This window comes from Falco peregrinus, chromosome 3 (genome assembly GCF_023634155.1).
Source record: "Falco peregrinus isolate bFalPer1 chromosome 3, bFalPer1.pri, whole genome shotgun sequence".
NCBI lineage: Eukaryota > Metazoa > Chordata > Aves > Falconiformes > Falconidae > Falco > Falco peregrinus.
Genome location: NC_073723.1, coordinates 77,766,062 through 77,788,264, shown reverse-complemented (window position 1 = coordinate 77,788,264; position 22,203 = coordinate 77,766,062). Strand labels below are relative to the sequence as shown.

Here is a 22,203-nt window from a genome sequence, read left to right as displayed (position 1 = left end):
TTGATGACTGATTCACAGATCAGAGTAAGACATGCTTACAGAAATTATTCTATTAACAACTTGCTATCCCCAGCTGCTTCTTGCCCTGCAACAATATCCCCCACAGAGGCTGTGGCCCTGTCAGTTACATTAGTTAGTTACACTAACATACCCCAGTCCAGATTCCGGGAAGTATCCAGACTAAAAAGTTACTTATGATTTAGCTTTTTCTCTTAAGCAAATCATTCAGTTGGGATAACGATAAGAGTAGGTAGAATAAAGCTCCCAATTACAGACATAAAATGACTAGCAATTCTGGCATATGTCAATGTTTTTAAAGGTATCTGTGTGCCTCAGTAATTTTGTGCCAAATAGTAAAAATAAATATAAATCTGTTAATACAACTGGGTTACAGCTCAACAGAACACAGTTTTCAACTTCTGTAGATGTCTCATACTGAGGAGTTCCTTGAGCTGGAGAAATGCCTAGAAGTTATTAAAACAGCTCACATATTTGTTCTTCCAGTAAGGAAACAACATTTCTTGGCCAAAACATAAATATGATGCCCGGAGTGGGTCGCCTATAGACATTAACCTATGAGCACTCGAGGACTGAGTGGACACACAAATGTGCTTGCCTTTGCACGGATGACAGGGGGATTTGGCAGAACTAGAAATTAATGTGAAGTATAATGCAGACTTCAAAAGCTGCTCTCCAGCCGAGAGGTTATGCCACCCCCATTAAATACATGTAGCAAACTGGTCCTGGCACACCTGATTCCACCAGCTTTTCAATGATGAACCGTTAGGCAAAACTTTTACAGACTTCTGCTTTATAGAAAAACTGACATGCTGGAGAATTATAGGACTTGAAATAGTCACATATTCTCCCCACACTACATTAAAGGAAGCAACCCACAAAACCTGCGAAGAAAATAATTACATGGTTGAACAGCTAAGTATGCCTTTGAACATACCCTGCTTTTTCAAAACCTTGATTGAAAGCGCTACTGCAGCTGTGCTGTAAGTATATAAATGTGGTAAGGAATGATTAGAAATTAGCCATTCTCCTTCTCCCCAAACTATTTCTATATTAGCAGGGATATAGATAGAACAAGTTATAACAGAAGCAACTCCAACACAACAAAGTGTTCCTGACCATGTGAGTATTTTGACTAATCAAACAAATACTTTTGTAAGACAAACATACAACACCAGAGCATATTTATAGTTTTCAAAATTCTGAAAATGGCTATAGTGTTCTTGGAAAGTAATATTAATCCACACATACAGATTAAGATACCCTTACATTGTAAATACAGCATTGTTCTCAAATCTGCTGAAGAAGTGTTAACACATTCCCTAACTTCTTAATCGGTGTGACCTTATAGAGTACATACTGAAGAGATGACCAAAGGAGGAGCTTTTTGGGGACCATTTCTCTCTCAAAATCTACTAAAAATGTACACAGCAAATAAAAATTAAAACTGTTGGCACCAATTCACAAAAACAGAAAATCCAACCCTACCCTGAAACCTTACCTAAAATTTTATTCTGATTCTACTTTCACACGCATAATATAGTGACAGTATTTCTTTCCATACAAATGGAAAAAGAGAAACAAATGCAACATTACTAAATCTATAATGCATATCTTACTGTGAAATACAGTAACTGCAGAGCATAGCCAAGTGTTCAAGACAAAAACTTCCTGTAGCTCAACTTGATTTAAAATTGCGATTCCATTTGTCTGCAAAAGCTTGAGTGGTACTTAAGTAATACATTTTTTAATAGTGTACAACAATTTCTCTTTCCATTTTTGGTTTATTAGAAGTCTAGACTTCACAAAGCTTATGATTAAGTCAAATTTGTGGGTCTAAAAAGTTATTTTCATATCTTTGCACTTACACTATAAAAATGGTAGAATACATACGTGCAAGTTTTACAATATGAATGCTGATAAACAGATGATGTTAATTTATTTCATACTTCCACGGTCATAATGAAAAATTACTCATGTTTACCTTCCACATAGCCAACTGTTGTAACTATAATTTCCCCATAGTTTTGTTAATTCCTTCCATTCATCTCTTCCAGAAAAAACCATAAAGAAATCACCCCAAATTAGCATCCCAGGTTTGGCAAGTCTCCAGTGAAACTTAGGATTTTTCTAACGAGTAAAGCAAGTTGAGAATACTAACTACAAGTCCTTAACCAGTGGAAGTAACCCCTTTACAGTGAGGCAATTTCTTATTCTGTAGAGTGTGATAGAGGGGGCAGACACTATACATGAATCTGCATGAATGCCAAGGGATATCATTGCCAAGTTACAACCACAATCAGAGCAATAACATGAGAGAAAAGGAATAACCCCCCATAACATGTCAGTTTCAAAAGAAAACACTGCAAGCTCATGATTTGCATTCTTCCATCATACAGAGAAACAGGCAAGTAGTGACCATAAAATCTGACTCATATGTCTGAAAATCAATTGAAAAGTTACACTAATTCAGACTTATGAAATCAATATTTTGAAAAATATACGGTTCAATTATTAAGAACACCTGCACTACCAGGAACTTTCACACTACATAGAATCACATTCATTAAAATAGATGAAAGTACCTACAAACCAGCTCTTTATCACTCACTAAAAATGAAAAGTGGTCAGAGCTTCATCTCATTCTTCTAGTATTATCTTCTGAGGTAGGAAATGAAAAGAAATTAATCCAGCAGCTTGGCCTTGTATATACAGAAGCAACAGCAAAGCTTCTAAAGAAATGGGGTTTCTATAGAATCTGATTCTTGCAAGAGAATGCTGATAATTGATTGGGAAAATCTTGTTTCATGAGCTTCATTTAACTTGAGAGTCCCTTTCATAAATGAGAGGGATTGAGGGTGGGGGGAGTCATCAGCTACCCTGCCACAGTAGCCCCAGGAGACTAAAGCAATCTTAGTTTTATTTAAAACAAGGCTACAATTTTCTTTTTAAATTACTTATGACTCAAATAGCTCTGAAAGGATCAATATTCCAAAGGCAAGATCAAACCCAAACCAGATGGATATTAGAAAATATTATAATACAAACTAAATGAGGCTTTGCACATTTCATTAGGTAAGAAATTTTTAAAGTACTTCTCTCATCATCAAACCTTTTATATTTCATATAATTCAGAACTTTAGTTTGCCTCATTACAAGCAGTGCATGAATTTTTCAAATAAGTAATTTTTTTTCCTGAAATGCCAAGTCTTAAGTTAACTTTGTTTCCTTCAACCAAATTAATTTCCATTCCCCTGAACAGGCTTCATATTCATAATCGGATTCAAAGTTAAATAATACTGAATAAAACCGGTTTCTGCTGCTCAATCTTATTTTACAAGTAAGTACCACAATAAACAGGAAATCCTCCTACTTTTCACTTCAAAAGTAGGATCTTACAGAACTGAACTCTTGTTTTGGATCATTCTTTGCACATTCTTCATTTAAGTCGAGTACACTTTTAATACAACATAAAGCACTTACCCTTCTAACCTGACATCAGGTAAAGATCTGTTGAGTGCAATCATTTCACTTGCCATTAAATTAAATTGATTTATTTTAAACATTTCTTTCATTTTTTCTTGCTCCTCTTTTGGAATGACCACAGGCTTCCCCATCTCTCCAGGTCCTTCATGTGGTTTTTGTATGGGTTCTGGAACTAAAAATAGATAAAATATTGGTAACTAATTTTATGCTTGTTTTTGTTTGTTGATACTTTATTTTACACTGTAGGAGTGTGTACTCCTGTTTATAACAGTGTTCTAAACACACACACACACACACACAAGTTTTGGAATTGAAAACAAATCTTCATATTTGGGAGTTTAACAGAAGTAGTTATGCACTACTCTTGGACACCACAATTCATTTGAAAAAACAGTAAGGGTTTATATCTATTAGCATTATGTCCTAATTGACTTTGCTGTTAAAGTTCTAGAACAACAGACATTTATAATCTAGATTGTTCTTGCACACAAGCTTTTCAGGAAAAGTTGGATTTTTCTTTATGGGGATTTTAGTAAAGATTCAAGTAAAATTATATCTTTATATTTATTTCAACATTTTTATTTTGACGGAATGACATCGGCATTTACAGTTTAGAAACAATTTCTCTTAGGTTTACTAACGTTATTTTTAGTCAACATCATTACATTTTGGAGTTTAATGTTACTACTTGAAACAGAAACATTAACATTTAGCATGTTTAAACCGAAGAAATCTTAAATAGCATATATCTGATCAAACTGATGAGGGAGACAGGAAAGAAAAAAGGAATCCAGACTCTTGTATTATTTGTTTTTTTTAAACAAGTGAAAAAACAAATAATTAAAAAATAATTTAAAAAAACCTGTTACATTTTCTTTACAAATACTCATTTATTTTCTCCTGAACTGGAATGTTTTAAATGCCTGAATACTGAATTTGAAATATATTACTACTTTACAAATCGAATACAAATTTTAATTAAAAAAAAATAGTAATTTAAAATCTAAATGGAGGAACTGGAGGTATTTTAAAATAAAGGCACCAAAGCCCTCAGTAATAAGCCTAGCTTCAAGTTATCTTTAATTTGCATCTAGGACAGCACAGTGTAATTAAAGCTTATGCCAAGAGCAAGTCGCCGTGTAAAGAATAAAAATAAAATTTAAAAGAAAGCCCAAGACTTCCATCCTTGCTGAAACACTAAGACTTAATATATATTCTTACTAATAACTGAAACATTTTGCTAGTTTGCATTTAGCATTTATCTGTTAAAAGCACAATGTGTTCCTTGAGAAACTTTCATTTTCAAGTACTTGAAGCGATTGCACTATTTGCATTAGCACAGTAACATTTAGCAGAGAAAATCCTCCCGCCATAGAGATGCTTTCTTTTTACCAAAATGCCCTTGACTTCCAGTTGAGCTATACAATTCTAGAAGCTGCCAGCCATCCACACATACACTGAAAACTGACAGAATGAGTATGTCCAAGCAGGTCCTGAGCGGACTGACTTAGGCACTCTTTTAACCAGGGGTTAAAATGAGCAAGCAGTTTGCTTTGCATCTTTGCCTCCTAGGAAAGTACTATTGAACCCACATCAAAACTTGCTGATTAGCCATTGCATAACCTTTTAAACTAGAATTTTTGTCTTTTGGAGGGATAAGTAATATAAAAGTATGGTACACAATCAGTCAATTATTTGGGCTTACTTTAGATATTCATCTTGGTTTTATTACGTGGGCTACTATAACTTTTTATTAAGTGTATAGCAATTAGTGTATAGGTTCACTTGGACAGAAAATGATTAAATGATGCATGTTCAACATACCTAAAATGATTAAACAAAAGCTATCAGAATATAGTTATAGTCACCATGATTTTTAGCATTCTGAAGAGTGAATACCATATTTGCTTTTCAGAAGAAAAAATAATTTCCTGTTTCGTTTACACTCCGAGTTGTTTCTTAACTTTGACTAAACCAGTTACACTGAATAGCTAAATTAACCAAAACCACATCTTTCACATTTGCAGATCTTGCTGTTAGATGCTACTTGAGGACATCAGCAAGTTGGATTCCAGGTGTATAAATTCCACAAATTCATCAGTTGAATTTTTAAATTTCTCTAGCAAATACATACTACTTGATTACACATTTTACCTAAATAAAGTAGCCCCCACTTCTGCAGAAAAATCAGCAACAGCTAATTAGATCCACAGATATTTTATGGAACTCACTAAATGCAAAGACAAGCAAGCTTGGCGTGCAGGCACAGTGATGACTTTCCAAGAAAAGTTAACCATTTTCTCTGAGGTTTCTGCATTTATGGTAATCTGTTTTCCCACAAAAGCATGTAGCTCCATATAAACACAAACCAACATGATTTTCCCAAAATTACAAATTTTATGGACAGGTAAAACCTCAGAGAATTTTGTCTCTTAGACACACCTCAGCCTTTAGAGAACTAGGCTGATTTTTTTGATGAACAGTTCCTCTTTTCAAAAACTGAATCTGTGTTTTATATCTTGAAGCTGCTCACTTTTCTTCTTAGGAATTTTTTATGCAGATGAGAATATTCAGAACCAAGTCACAACTTAAGAGATCCATCATTACCAAAGAGCTCAAAATTCAGAACATGAGGCCTTAATTGGCACTTGACAAAAATGGCTGGTCCTAGTTTAAATTTGTCATTGCCCCAAGAAAAGAATGTAAATAGCAAGTAGCTGAGATAACAAGACTCTTGCAATACCAATCCTAGGTCTGAGATATATTTTTTTCCCTCCAAGGATTCTAATCATTACATAACTGGAATGCCATTTGAGGCAAAAAAAAAAAGGGAAAAAGGATGAGTTTGGAAGTTTACTTAGAAACTGCATCAAGTGCCAAAGCTGAAAGTTCCTTTGCAGTCATATCTTTAGGAAGCCTGTAACTGTGGTAACAAAGGACTCATTTGATTTTCATTTAAGTCAAGACCTCTGAGCTGATATACAGGACTCTTACAGAAATAAGATGGAGCTACACAAAAAAAACTTTATTAGTAAAACCACAGTACCACCTGGGCATTTTTTGTTTACAGAAACGGTCCCTTTTTATATAGTTGGAAAACAGTCTGAACTCTTTCTTTAAGTCTAGAACTCGTTTACACTTATCAGTAAGTTCTGATCCAAGCTGTGAAATCTAAATTGTAATGTCAAAACCCCACCTGGAAACAATAATGCTCAACTAGCTATTCTATGATTTTCAGGTTTAGAAAAAACGACTACATAGCATGGACGACGCTTACTAAGGTTCTGTGATTATCTTTCCAACTCATGACAACCTTTAAACTTACACCAATAGCCTTCCATCAACAGCTACTCTTTGTGAATTTGACTGATGAACCATCAGGAATTATAAAAAGGGAGCCACTACCCAGAGGCTATACCAATAGAAAGAAAATCTGTGACAGTTTGGGCAAGGGATATACACCATCCAGGTCAACTGGGTAGCTCAGAATAGGTGGGACAAACTGGGTTGAGCACTGAGGAGAGCTTTCCCCAACCTACTCCCACCTATCTGGAGTGGTCACAGCAGGGAGAAGAGCGAGCAGCAGTACCAGCCAGGACAAACACAGGCTCCCTTCCCAGCTCCCAAGACTGATGCTGGAATCAACACTGCTAGATGTTCTGATCCCGTTTCCGCAGGCTGCCTCCCAAAGCTACCCTTGTTGTCTTCCGCCATGGTGGAGGGGCTGGGGGCCTACTGCCAAACCATCCCACACAATTACAGTCACTAGACTGTAACTACTCCTCCTCTGGTATCACTTTAGTTCCCCAGACCTGTACCACCCAGACTCCATGCCAGGCCCCCTTTTCCAGAAACATCTTCATCTCAGCTCTCTCGCTCACAGCCTGGTAAGTGCTTGTTCCTTTTCCATATCACCTTTTGTCCCCTCATCTCCACATTTGCATCATTTCAACTACCAACCCTCAACACCTCTCTGATAGTGGACACAAGGACCTTTATCCCACTCATCTTACATTTCCCCATAATCATGTACGTACATTTTTCCACAGATCCACATTCCTTTACTACTTATTTTGAGCAATTTGTAAAATGTAACGGTGGTATACATACAATCCAATATTAGATGCATAAGCTGAAGCTCACAATTTAAGATGCTACTATCCTATGCCATCAATACCTAGGAGAAATTTTTTTCCCAAAGGCAATTTAGACCACGGCTCTTAAGTCTCATTCTGATAAAAGAAACTCCCTTCATTTTCTGTAAGGAAAACGTCCTTGTAACTTCAAAAAAGCCTGAACTGTCCAAAATTATGCTCAAAATCCTTTGCTCCTGCTGAAATATCTAAAGACAAATATTTCCAACTAGGCGAGCATAGCCTAAAATAAACTTACAAACTCTTCAGAAAAACTTAACTCATATGTCAAGTAGGTTCATTAAATGCCATGGAATTCTTCCACGAATTGCAAAGAGAAGCTATATACCAGAGTGACACAGACAAGAGACTATTAAATTCAGAACACTTACATAATTTATGCTGAATCAAGAAAACTAAATCAATTATGGAAATGAAGGGGGGGTGAAATGTGAAGTGCAAAAGCAGATTTTGATAAAAGCTTAACAGAAAAAATAACTTCAATGTTATCTGAGAAAATTCTAGGCATTCTGAGTGGGAATAAATCCACTACAGACTCTAGTCAGTAAACTACCGGTACAAGCAGGAATATCTAAGATCAGGCATGCAACTGGGTAAAAATAAGTGCCACAGTGTCAACTACAACCACAGTTTCTAGCAGACATATTTCTGCACATACCTTAAGAAAAGTTAGCTGTTTAAAAAAACAAGACAAATATACAAAACTATACACAAGGTTTTGTTTGGTCGGTTGGTTTGGGGTTTTTTGTTTGTTTGTTTACAAGCCAACTATAAGATATTAAAAAGCTAAAGGAGTTTAATACACACAGGTTAGGGAAAGGCCAGAATGAAGGCTGTACTCAGCTAAGTAAAACTGATGTTGCATAGGGAAAGTTATAAGCTTTAAAAACTGCAGATCTTCCCTCACCTGAAGGATCCCCCCCAATGACTTTGTGTAAAGTCATCTGAACTTTCCACACCTTCATATATCAAACCAAGTTTGATTTATATATTGACTACAATTGCTGTTTGCCAAAAGCAGAAAAAAATCCTGTTGCAATTCTAAAGAAGCCTGATGTAAGTTATCTCCTTAGCATCATGTAAAAACTTTGTGGGAACCTGAAAAGTAGACTCATTCCTTACCACCACAGTATCAGTCATCATCTTACACTCTGATGTAAAAAAAAAATTCCCAACTTTGGGGGTGGGGGCGGAGGGGGAGAGGTAAAAAAAAGGAAGACTGAGTTCCTATAAAAGACATACTTTCTACAGAACCCTAATTAGTTTTCTTTTCACTTTCTTTTCCACTTACTGAAAAAGAAACCCGAAAGATGAAATGCAAACAGCTGAAAATTTACGCCCTTTCTGCAAAACTCAAGTGAACTAGAACCTCTATAAAATGTTTGCATGCAGCTGTGGAAACTACTGTTCAGAGGTACTAAGCACAGAAATTCCGCATTTCCTATACATTGTGTTTCCCTGTGGAGATTTATTGGCTTGTTTTCATCATGGGGGAAAAAAAACTACAACAAAACTAACATTTCCTAAGCATGTTCCCAGAGTTATTCTATAACAGAGCAATAGTGTTCTTAACACATTTCAGAAAATTTCCCAAGAAGGTCAAAGTTGTCCATACCAGATGTGAACAGGTGAAAATGTTTTTGTGATGGAAAGCATTAATTAAAGTACAATTGGCTGATCAGACTTAACATTGAGCATCACTGATTAAGTTTCCTACAGCAGCAGCGAAACATACAAACACAGCTCTCCCTGTGGGAGAGACCCCCATACTACAAAATTAGATGCTTCACAAATGAACTAGAGGCAGCAGGTGCCTGCAGTTCTTAATACTTGTGCTGAGACATGGTAGAGATGAGAAGTCTCCCTACACCAGCTCTTTATCCCATGTGATCAGCTATGAAGGCCTCCCTGAAATAAAGCTGGCAACGTGAATGGTACTGGCTTTCCAAAAAAACCTCATTCAGCTCATCTAACCGGTACCCAAAAACTACCATGTCAGTTAACAAAACCTAAATCTTATCTGAAGATCTTTAGTACTGAATAATACGGCTCTCACTTCAAAGGAAAAGTTAAGTACATAAGTATGTGTGTATATATGTGTATATACCCCCCATATTTGTCACTTTACATGCAAGTTTATTCTAGTTATTTTCATATATTTATTTTCATTACAACATTCACTGTCCTTTATTGCTATAGTCAGTTAAATTTTGGCTTAGGTGGGGTTTTGTGGTTTTGTTTGGGGCTTGGTTGTGGGCTTTTTTGTAGGGGGGTGGACAGTGGTGTGGTGTGCACTGTGGCAGGGCCAGGGCACAAGTAAGTGTGGTCATTGGTTTGGCCTGTTTTACTACCAAGTCTAGTGAAGTTAACAATGCCTTTGCTTCCTCACTGCTGGAAATTTAGAACATGCTTTAGACTATATTAACATAGCTCACATTCCTAAACAGCTTGCTGTTGCACAGTTTTATTATTTTTCCATACACATTCATGCTTAGAATTCTACATCTTAAGTATTTAAATCTGTAACATACATCTCAGCAACGTGCTTATTTCATTCAAACAAACATTGAACATTTAGCAACATCTGAATGCTGATGCAATGCTATATTGTTGGGGCAAAAAAATCAAACGTTTAAAAGGAGTGCAATTTTACATGAGCACAATTTAAAGATTACTCAGGCAGAAAACTTACCATCTCCAGCAGGCAGGCCTCGTTCTTTTTTCTCATCACATTTGTTGCATTCACTGAAGTACAACAATAGAAACATATCCAGAAGGACCCAAACCAAAGAGGTGGCAAGGACCACCTTGCAATATGCAAATTTTTTCATGGCACTTTAAGTCAAATACAAAAATAAAAAAAGTATAAATAAAAATATCAACAAGTTGCTTTAATCCACTTTGAGAGGCCACGTTCTGTATCTGGAAAAAAAAAAAAAGAAAAAGAAAAAAGTCACAAAAAGTTACCTGAGGCCAGCAGCCAAAGGCAGAATTTTTATCTACTTTTTAAAGGTAACTATTTAATTACCAAATGCTGTATGTATCAAAATGAATCCTCTATGCACGCCAATGAGATTAAGGGAATAGGGTCAATTAAAGCAGCATTACTCTAGTCCTTTGAAACAAAACGAGTGACTAAAACAGAGTGCTCTGCTGAGCCACGGGAGAAGAGGGTAGGCAGGCACATATAATGAAATTAAAAGGAACTCTCTGGATCCTCTGGAAATCAGAACAAGCTAAATGAATGACAAATGACAAATCAGGAACATCTCAGAAAGCAGGGTATCAATCTGTGCTGCATGAAGCCCATGGCTAATATTCCTCATGCTCCTCCCATGTAGTACACTCTGACCTTCTGGGCTCATCACTAGGAACACTAGTCTACAAATGCCTGTATTTTACATGGAGTCTAATGGCATATTGCACCTACATCACAAAGAAAAATGCTTTGCTTTCAGCCAACCAAAAATAAACACCCCTTTTGGTAAAGTTAAACAGTAAGTAAAGTGAAGCAAGTACCTGCAAGCTATTGTGATCACTTACTAGGCATTCAAAGCTAAAGGTGTCAACTATATAATTGTGATGCTTAATAGTTTAAATTCTTATAAAACAATCTTTTATATATTTTTCAACATGCATACATTAAAATTTTAGAATGCCAGCCTTTGAAATTATCTTTTTTCCTACTGAAACTACAAGCAAATTTTGTTACAAGGACTGGTTTTTTTCCATGACTGACAGGTGGGTAGGGCAGAGTCAAGAAGAGCTTGGAGCTTGTTCACTTACACTAAAATATGATAATTTATTTACATTTTTTTTATTTTTTTAACCAAAAGGTTCCCCAGCAGTGCTGAAATGTTTCAAAGTACTCCCAAAGTATTTCCCAATTGGAATAGCTTACTAGTTAAAACCAGATATGAGATATTCCTAACTTAGAAAATACATAGAAATAACACTCTTCAAAACCACACTAGGATTTGAAAATTGACATACACACAGCTTCTCTTACATGCTTTCAGCCTAGACTGAAGAATTTATTGGAAAGGAAAACTTTAATCATAAACCACGATTATGCAAAAACCTCACCAAAAAACTGCATCGTTAAGACTACCATTTCTTTAGTATTTAATTGTCATAATTTGATTCCTCACTCTCACACACACACGCTTCTTGAGTGAAAATACTATGACATCCCCCTTGTAAATACAGCTTATTCTTCTTTGCAGGAGAGACACTCATGTCTCCATGCATCCCTATACACTTAAGTGGTATAGGTTTGGATGGCATAGTAGCGTAGGAGCCTATAGCTTTCCAGTTGTACAAGACTGGAAGGGCGTATATCCCTCTGCTTCCTGCATAGGTGTGCACCACATGCCAAGAAAGAGTTTTGTTTGGGATAATCTCAGTTTGCATCTATATAGTTTTAGTATACAGGGATGTCTATATAAAATTAGGAACTGCGGAAGTATCTGTAAGTAACAACTTGATGATAAAATAGCAGGTGAAGTTATACTACGAAACACTAAGTGAAGTATGTTAAGAAAAAAATCCTAGGGATTGGTTGTTTGGGTTTTTAAACAGACACAAGTGGGCCTGAACTCTGGATCTTGGAGTTGCACTATAAGCACTGGTGATCAGCAGCAGTGAAAGAAAAATAATTTGTTACAGACTACTAACCGAAGAACAGAAACCAAACCACCACTATGCCATTACACAGTATCTGCTGTCTCAAGCGCTGGATGAACATCCAGTCAAGGATATAGAAGGGTTAGAAAGGACAAGTCAGAAGGGCAAAAGGATGAAGACAATAGCTTCATCACAAGATGTAAGTGAAGACAATAGCATTCTTCTCGTCTGGAAAAGATGTAACCCAAATCAAGTGGCAGGTCTATAAAATCAAAGGCTGCATGGAGATAAACAGAGAATAACTGTTGCCTGTTACTCCTACTTCTTATATTGGCAGAAATCAAGTGAATTTAGCAGAAAGACATTAAAAACCAAAAGGAACGTAGTCCCCACAACGTGTAGTTACGTTAGGGGAACTGCCTGCCACAGTACACTGCCAGCACTGCAAGTCTATTCATCAGCTATTAAATATCCAGCCCTCACCCCTACTTCAGGCAGTCCCTGACTGCGACTCTCAAGTCACTGCACACTAGGAGAGCACAGTGAGGAAGTGTCATTACAGTTTCCCCTGTTCTCTTCCCATGATATACACTATCAACCACTGGCAAAAACAAGTACTGTATACAAATAAAATCTGTTTGACATGGTAAGACAGTACTTAAACTCTCCATACAATAGCTTTCTTCTTTTGCTCTAATTCGACATACTATAGAAATGATCTGGCAAAAAGTCATACCACCACCCTGCTTGCAGTTAAAGAAAACAACTGCTAATTAAAAATAGTAAGTTCAGACTTGTGAGATATTAGGCTATAAAAGAAAGTATAAAACACACAGGAGCACAGTGCTTAGGGGTCCTCAGGCTAGCAAGACACTGGTAGAACTGTAACATACACCTTTCTGTCCATAAAAATACCAACTATATGAAGTGTTTTAAAATACATAGGCTGGCACTATATCTGCCTCTAATGCAAGAAAATTCCTTTGAGAGTTCAGTGAAATGTGAAAGAGACACCTTCTGAACCCTTTGAATCCTTTGAGGGTTCAGGGAGTGAGTAAGAGACAGCAATGCAAAACTTACTTTGCACACTGCTTTTTCAATTCACACACACTGATGGACCATCGATAAGGCCCTTTAGACAAAGGCTCTCACTCCACTGGGCTGTTGACCATCTCACAAGTTACACTGTAATCACACTGTAATTTTACCACTGTTTTTTGAGACAGCACTTCCACTGTCTGCGTACCAGCAGAATTCAGGCAGCACAGCAGTGAAGCAGAAGGGCCCAGAAACTCTGCTGAAGCAACTGCTCTTAGAATGCCAGAGCCTTGACCCAGAAAGACAGCTCTACCATGCAGGGCTTGGGCTGTAAGCTGGTGTTGGAGTGATGGTGGTGGCCTCACTCGTGGGAGCGGTGCTCTGCCTGAGAAGCTGCTTCTTCAGTGGAAGGGGCTACAGGACAACGTGAGCACACCGGTACAGCATGAACAAGGGTGACCAATTGGTAGATGCATTTGCAGAGACCTTGCAGTGCCACAAGTCTGAGCACCATGATGCAAGGAAGAAGAGACAGGTAGGCATTGCACTCAAAGGATAAGTGGATGGACACTCCCAAGGTGGTGGCTGAGTCACCAAGGTGGTGAAATTAGTGACTTGTGGCAACAGAAGGAAAGTCTGCAGCCATGCATTTCCAGAACAGTTACACTGCCTGGGATGCTGTTGAAAGACTGATGAGTCTGCTCAAGTTCAGCTCTCAGACAACCATTCCTTGCCTGTTCCTTCATGTGTGAATCAATGATACTACCAGGTGCGAACCTGAGCATATGAGCAGTAACTGCAGAGCTTGGAAGGGTAGAGATCAGCAGGCATGAGACCCAGACACTGCTCTCCTCAATTGCTGCAGTGAGAGGGCAAGATTCAGGCAGGAGCGCACACAGCCTGTCAATACTTGGCTGCACGGCTAGTGTCAAAGGCAGGCCTCTAAGGCCACAGGACCTGCTTTGAGGAATGAGGGCTGCTGGCCAGGATCTCAGTGACAAAGTGAGGCCAGCAGCATCACGGAAGGGCTCTTACACTACTTCTGTGAAGCACACAGAAGGTGAAAGCAGAGCTACTTTAGAGGAATAAAGAAACCTCCTGAGAGTGTAGGGAGTTACTCAATGAACCCTGGAGTTCAAGTTCAGAAGAAACGAGAGCAGCAACAAGGCACCTGTAAGGATGATGGCAAAAGCAAGGCTAAGAGTAACGCAGATCCACTGCTGTTGGGGGGGCAGCAGACCTGGTGACAATGGGTGTGGGAAATGCTAAGATACTCAGTGCGACTCCTTTGTTATTGGGTCCCCCAGATCTGCCCAAAAAGCAGACTGATCCTATTGTAGGGTCATTCTTTACCATCTCTGACAAGTCACAGTGATCCAGAGTTGCCTCAGGATTAGGAAAAAAAAAAGCTATCATCAAGAAGGAAGAGTCTAGAGAACCACCTTCTAGTCAGTGTCACTACAGTCCCTGAAAAGATTACGGAACAAATCCTCCTGGAATCTATATCCACAAACAAACAAAAAAAAAAAAAAGAAAAAAAAAGAGAAAAAATGAGGGTGGGGTGGGGTGTGTGTGGCAACTGGGAACAGACAGCACAGATTCACCAAGGACTTGACCAACCTGGCAGCTTGCAGTAAGGAGAGGACTGGTTTGGTGAGCAAGGAAAGATCAGTGAATATTGTTTACCTTGCCTTTAACAAGGACTGTGATGACAGTCTTCCAGAGTACTTTGTCAGAACTGAACAAGACATGATCTTCATGAAGAAGTGGGCTATGAGGTGGGTGGACTGCCAGCTGGAACAGCAGGCTGCATGGGTTTTGACCAGCAGTACGAAATCCAGGTGACACACATTCACCAGTGGCATCTTTCAGAGGTCAAAACTAGAGCTGATGCTGGTTAGCATCTTTACCGAGAACCTGGGGGACAGGAACAAATGCATGCTCCACAAGGTTGCTGGTGACACCCCACTGGGGGTGCAGCATGCAGATGATTCCCTGAAACAGTATCCTGGAATAGCCCTGGGTGGCCAATCCTTGTGACACCCAAGGGCTAGAAAAACAGTTGGGTTGAAAACCTCACAAAGTGCAACAAATCCAAGCACAAAGTCCTGTACCCAGCACTGAATAACCTTATTATCCATTTGGACTGGATGACAAGAGGCTAGGAAGCTGTTCTGCAGAAAGAAACCTTTAGAGCCTGATAGCGAGTTTAATATGAATTAGTGTGTTCTTACAGCAAAGAAAGCCAACTGCACCTATAAACAAGTCCGGTAACCACAGCAATAATCCCAAAAGGCATTGGTTTAATAATTGCCTTTGCTACTGAGTAATGTAATAACACTGAAGATTTTTGCCAAACCAGGCATTTTTCCTCCCTTCAATATACTGGATAATAGACCACAAAACCTTTACACCATGGAAGTAAAAGTAGTATTAAAAACACCTTGGAAGTAGAAACAGAGGCTGTAACTTGGCAAGAATAAACTGAAAGGAGGAAAAATGGCTATGTTCAAGTCTTGTTACTTCTGAAGGTCAAGTGATTCCCCCCTCCGACAAAATCCATGATACACTATAGAAGAAGGTCATCTTTAAAATTACTGGTCATATAACGTGCATTGTTTCACTTCACCACCTCTCTTACCAACACAGTTGGCATTGAAAAAAATGCTTAGTCTTTTCAATACGACACGTGACTATTGAGTCATTTTTATCTTTGGACCAACTTCATCTTTATTTACACTAGTAATCAGTCTTCAATACGACTTTGTAACAGACTTGACACAGGACTTCATTGCTGTTATTCAATGAAATCAGGATCCTACACTGGATGTGGCACTGAAAAAGCTGATGTAAAGTTTGCTTTCCAAACTTGCAGATACGAATAAACAGAAGTTGGCACAAAGTAAGGGTTCATCAAGATCCTGGCACATTTGCTATTTCTAAGCCATTAATATCAATTTAAACAAAATGGAAAGCAATTAACTGAACAGCATATAAGAAAAAATTGATGGCCTACACAAAATTGAATTTTCAGCTCCTCAGTCCATTTAGTAATGAGGGAGAAAATACTGGCATACTCTAAGGTAACATATTAGGCATATGTATGGATTTTTGAACAAACTTCTGAAAAATGAAGCAAATGCAAATTGGCATTGAGTATTGTCTAAAACTTCATATATCTGAACTATTAATGAGGCCTATCTAGTTTAGTATGTCTCTATTTGAGAACAGAAGCAACTAGACTCAGGTTTCTGAAGTAGTTTTTCTACTGTGATGATGCTTGGGTTGGTTTCTTTTAACTGGCACATGCTCTCTTAAATTATTAGTGCTTTGCAGAGAGCTCATTACCATCAGCTCATCAGTAAATAGGTCCATTTGAGGACAAATAAAGCATTGCCTAGTTTCAATGCTACAAAAGCAAATTTAAAATACCATTTGAATCAGAGGGTCAACCCATCACTATGCAAAACAGGTGTATTCTTTGGCTTCTTCACAGAAACACAAACACACCTGGTAAATTTCATCAGGCAAAAAAATATTCATGAGCTCAAGAAAGCCAGTACTCTCTTCTGCTCAGAAATTAACACAGAAGTACTCTTCATTGGCCTACACTCATTTGATGGATTTTGAAAGGTTTTAGTATTCAAAAGTCATCTGTTCAGTACAATTCAGAAACAGTAAGTTCTGAACAAGTGATGAGAGAAAACAGATCATACTAGTCTGAGCAGTATGACATTAATTCATTAAAAGCAAGCCTACTCTTCAGAAAAATCCGAGAAATGTAGGTGAATAACATCAATTTCTATTCTTCTTGGTCTGTGTAGGAAGACTGAACTTCCAATTAATTAGAAGTGAATTTTCAATTCATAAGTCAATTTTTTAAACTGACCATTTGAAAAACCTCATCAGTTAAGTTTCTAAAACTGGTGGGCCTTGGAATGAAGGAGGAGTAAAATAGAAACATAGGATTAGCTGACTACACTTGAAAAACAAGGATGAACTTCACACAGAAGCTGAATTTATTGGTTCATAAAGGCCTTTCTCCAGTTAAATTAAAATGCATAAATATGCTTATAAAAGTAGAAGCTCTTATGAGATGAAAATCCTGCTCATCACATAGAAAAGCAATGCCAAAAATTGAACAACAGGTATGTACTCCATCCACAACTCTGTCAAAGTGTATAGAACTAAGTCACTGTGCTCTTGAACCTCAGACTCTTCCAGTGTAAAATCACAGAACCATAGAATAATTTGGGTTGGAAGGGACCTTCTTATCTAAGTAGTCTTTACTTCACCTCTAAATTTTTATGACTAGTTCTAATACTACTTCTACAGATACATAGTGAGGAAATAACATTTCTAAATTCAGAAAAAACACTTTCAAATCCAAGCTCTTCTTTCAGTTACTGCAAGAAAATTTAAAAGACACTGCTATTTTGGTACCTATACTTTTCAGAAACCTCTTAACTACAATCATTTAACTTCTGAAAACAATTTATCATTTTGCAAATTATTGCTTAGCAGTTTCTCAAATGAGTTTGTAAGTAGTATGTACTATCTTGATTAAATCTTAAGATTTTCAAGAAATCAAGCAAGCATTTGGTCAACACTTTCAAGTAGTTCCCACTACTACACAGTCCTTCCTGATTCTCTTCCTAATCAGCACTACTCAAATAAAAATAATAAGTTGCAGATTAATAACTACCTAGTATGATCCAAATACTAGCTATACAAGAAATATGGTTTACCTCCATTTAATAAAGATGAAATATGTGAAAATTAATTGCAACAGGGACAAAGAATGGAAATGATCAAACCCAAGAGGAAGCAAAACCAACTGAGACCACCTACTCTGGTAAAACCAGGACAGCCTGTATAATCCCTTCAGTAGGGCCCAGAAAGAACTGCCACGTGAAATTTCAAGGTGTGATAGCAGAAAAGTCTGGTAATTTACTGCCTAAAACAGGCATAAATTCAAGGGCATTTAAAAGGACAGCAAGTTGTTCAGACATACATGCTTAGTTTAATATAATAAAGTATATAATACGGCATTAACATACTATACATTAGAATAGTAATTAATACAGTATATAAATACTGCAAATGTTTCTATAACAGACCAAGTGAATGATCAGAGATGTAAGCAGACCAGAAGTGTAATAAAAAAGAAATACAATTTTGATAAAATTAGGACAGTGTAAATTTCATTCAATCCATAATTGATTGTTTTATAGATATAAGTTACTGCTATCAGCTAGTGCAAAACATTTTAAATGTAGCTCCCACAGGCAAATTGTTATTTAAGGTGAGGAAGATCAGGACTAATACAAAAAATAATGTGGATAAACAACTAAAGATTTATTAAAAAACCAACTTCATAGGCTGATGAGAATGGACTTTCAATAATCTAACAACTGTTTTCTTTAGTAACCTTGGTGCTAGATCTAGATGGGCAATCTTAAGACCTGTTGCCATTAAAAAGGAACAAGTGATAAGGTATGAAGAAAGATGGGTTTGTGGACTGGAATAACAGAATCAAGATAACATTTAATAAAGTATGTTCAATAGTATGCACCGGAGCATGTAACTGCTCTCAGCTGAAGAGTTTCAATAAAGCAAATGCTCATAACAGTAACACTGAGCTGCCACTGTCATCCAGTCATGGATAAAAGGCCAATGAGATTTTTGGATACATCATTTAGGTATTCTTAGACATAAAACCAGAAACCATTGTACGAAGCACAAGGCAAGGACAAAGGGAGAGCTATGTGTTTAGCAAACAAGATGTTTCAGAGCAGAGCCCTGTGGATTTGTAAGAGACCACTGCAGGGGACTGGACACAGTGATCCAGATGGCCCCTTCTACTCCTCCTCTTCCAGCCTGGAATTCGTAGGAGAGTAATGAACACAAGTGAAAAGGCCTAAATATATCACTTCCAGAAGCAAATGTAGATGCCAGATCTTTTTCATAAAACTCCTCCATACGAGCTCTGTGTTTGGGGTGTTTGGTTTTGGGTGGGTTTTTTTGTTGTTGTTGTTGTTTGTTAGCCTTTTAGAAGGAATAAAATTCTCCCAATAGATTGTTTCTGAGAATAAAAAATTATTCACAGAACTCCTCAAATGAAAGTCTCTGAAAAGCTGCTTAAGTTACTTTTTCCCCCCAGCTGTAGCCAATACTTTTCCAACTGACTTTAAGAGAACCCAGTGTTGCTTGCAGAGAGAAAGTGCAATAGGCAAGGTTTTAAAGGACCAGATGAAGAATATTTTAATCAAAAGTTAAAAAACAATTTAATCCACAAATTTTGGATTTACATTCTCTTTTACAAGAATTTTTGCTATTCAAGAAAATAAATAGATCCAGGAGGGAGACAAATATTGCCTCTCAGAATATCACTGTAAACCCAAAAGCTCAAGAAGATAGCTAAATTTTGGAAACCAAAAATACAAGTGCAAAGACTACTGTACTCATATAAACAGCTGAGATTTGCTAGACTCCCATGACTTTAAAGTAGCTTTCAAATGACTGAGGCAACATTTTAGGTTTTCTGTCTGCTCTCCAGGTTGAATGAAAATTGTTTAAAAATAGACATAGTCAGGGATTCTACAGACAATTCCATTCTCTCAACTGCTTTGAGATTTAAAATATACTTCTGATTGTTCACTGGTCATAATAGTATACGTTATTTAATAATGCCAATCCTATACAAAAAAACCTTACACATTTTTACAGTACTGCTTCAAATATTAGAAGTACATCATTAGTTCAATTTAATTACAACATGATGAAATGAATACACAGATATATAGTACCTTGAAGTCAACAGCAGGAAGTTTTTGCACAGTCATTAAGTTATTGGGTATTAACAGTACTGGCAGGCAGGTTCAAAACTCCATTATTCAGGTCTTTTCCTTCTTACACTGAACAGCAGACATTGCCTCTCGTGACAGCTACAGAACAGGCAATCCTTTTAGGAAAGTAGATTTATAAGCTGATAGACCGTTATTTCTTTTCCTGAAGCAACTGCAGTCTTAAGTTGGGCTACTGATGCCTCAGATGCTGACAGAATAAACACTCCTCTTCAAAGCCACAGCTACTTCACATACGCACTCTGGGAGCGCTACTGAGTGTGCTTGACTTAAGAATAACAGCCAGCTAGAGAATACAGACAGTATTTTCATCGGTATCACAGGCAGCGTGAAGACAACATGCAATTGTTACCAACAGCAGCAAGAGAGGATTTTAACGTCAGTGCTAGCAATGTATCAAGCTCCTAAATCCCCAGCATATAGTAATTAATGGCTGAAGATGCATCAGTAAGACTTACTCAAGCTTTCTACTACCCTTTGCCTAATAGGTTGAGGTAGGATTTTCTTTGTTTTTTCTTTTTGGAAGAGTCACAGTTGGTGACCCAGCACTTAGCTTTTTCAGTACAAGCAACACTCCTGCCAATCAGCATCCCAGAGCTGTAAAGTGACTCCAACATTTAATAAATCCCTGATGAGCTGTGCTAGTTGGACTTCCAACCCCAACACTACAGGGCTGGAAGAGGAAAATACAGGTCACATCAGTACAGGTGTTCTAGGTGAAGACCTCAATTTCCTCAAGAAAAACAATTCTGTCATGTGAGCTACAGACCTTGCAAGTTCATTATTACTCAGAAGAAACAGATTTTTTAAAACTAATTTTAGCTTCCTTATTAGAACTAAATGGTGGTTCCAAGGCTCTTTTTAAGAAATAAAAAGCTGAACTACCCAAAATTTATATTACAATGGGATAGTGTCACAGTAGTAGAGATCAGGCTATTAGTATACTATTTGCTGTCTGCAACAAAAACCTGTAAACACCTCCACGTATTTTAGATATTCAAGTTTGTGACATGATGTAACACAGCCTGAAGGCTTCCAGCCAAAAGAAGCATCACTTGGCCTTACAAGGCATAGATTCACTAAGATCAAATGCATGCAGCAGTCAAGAATTTCTAATAATCAAGAAATCACACAATTCAAGAACTATTTAAAATCATCTCACAGGTGCAAGATGAGCTATAAGTAGAATAGGCTAGCTGACACAACTTCTTTTAGAGTTAAAATTCTTAAAAATTAAGATTTACTATTGCGAACAATCTTCTTTAACAAATAACAAGCACTAGATTAGACTACGTGGAAGTAAAAATACAGCAAGCTTTTCCCATTCTCAATGCTCATATTCTCCATCTTCCTTTATAATGTTTCTGCTTAGTTCAGAAAATCAAATTTACTTCCAAATTTTATTAGAAGTTCCACATTAAAATGTCAAACTGCAAACTCAGTTTTTACCAGCTGACTGAACTAAAAAGAACACTAATCTTATTAATAGATCACTTTTAATACAGATGTGTCAAATATCAGTAGAATTTTCAAATTTTGTAGTATTTGCTTTGAAATATTTTGAGAAAATAAGCAGGTTCTTCTTGAAAACACTGATGAACACAAAGGGGGTTGGCATTTATTCTACTATTGCTAGAAGAGATGAAAACTAGCAACTCACGTGTCTGTATTAAAGAATCACAAATTTCAAGAAGAAATCCTTCACTGCTTAAAGGTCAGAAGAATTCACTGTTGCCAAGCTAGTTACACATTTTTCATAGACAAAGACCTAAGCAGACTATGAACAATCAAGTGAATAAATCTTCTACAAGGCATCCTTGAAACGTTCCTCATACATTACAAAAATTGTTAAATCTTGCAAGCTATGTCTCAAATATTCTAAAATATCAAACTTCCATAAAGCTTCTGATTATTCTTCAGCTTTTGGCTTTAATACATATCTAGAGTGGAATAAAATTGTTCATTAATTCTTCAAACAATTTTAAAGACAGCAGAAAATTACATAGGCAAATACT

The 22,203-nt window shown here is 37.1% G+C and overlaps 1 protein-coding gene across 3 annotated transcripts in view; it reads right to left on the bottom strand.

The window, feature by feature from the left end:
* Positions 1 to 22,203, bottom strand: part of GALNT1 (polypeptide N-acetylgalactosaminyltransferase 1) — a 92,736-nt gene that overhangs the window by 34,547 nt on the left and 35,986 nt on the right. For 2 of the 3 annotated variants that reach the window (XM_055800700.1, XM_055800702.1), the window contains exons 3-4: positions 10,351 to 10,580; positions 3,502 to 3,676 (exon numbers count right to left, since the gene is read on the bottom strand). In XM_055800700.1, the coding sequence (XP_055656675.1) occupies positions 3,502 to 3,676; positions 10,351 to 10,489 (314 nt within the window). In that variant the 5' untranslated portion in view covers positions 10,490 to 10,580. The remainder of the gene's footprint in view (positions 1 to 3,501; positions 3,677 to 10,350; positions 10,581 to 22,203) is intronic. The other variant, XM_055800703.1, reaches the window with a different exon arrangement.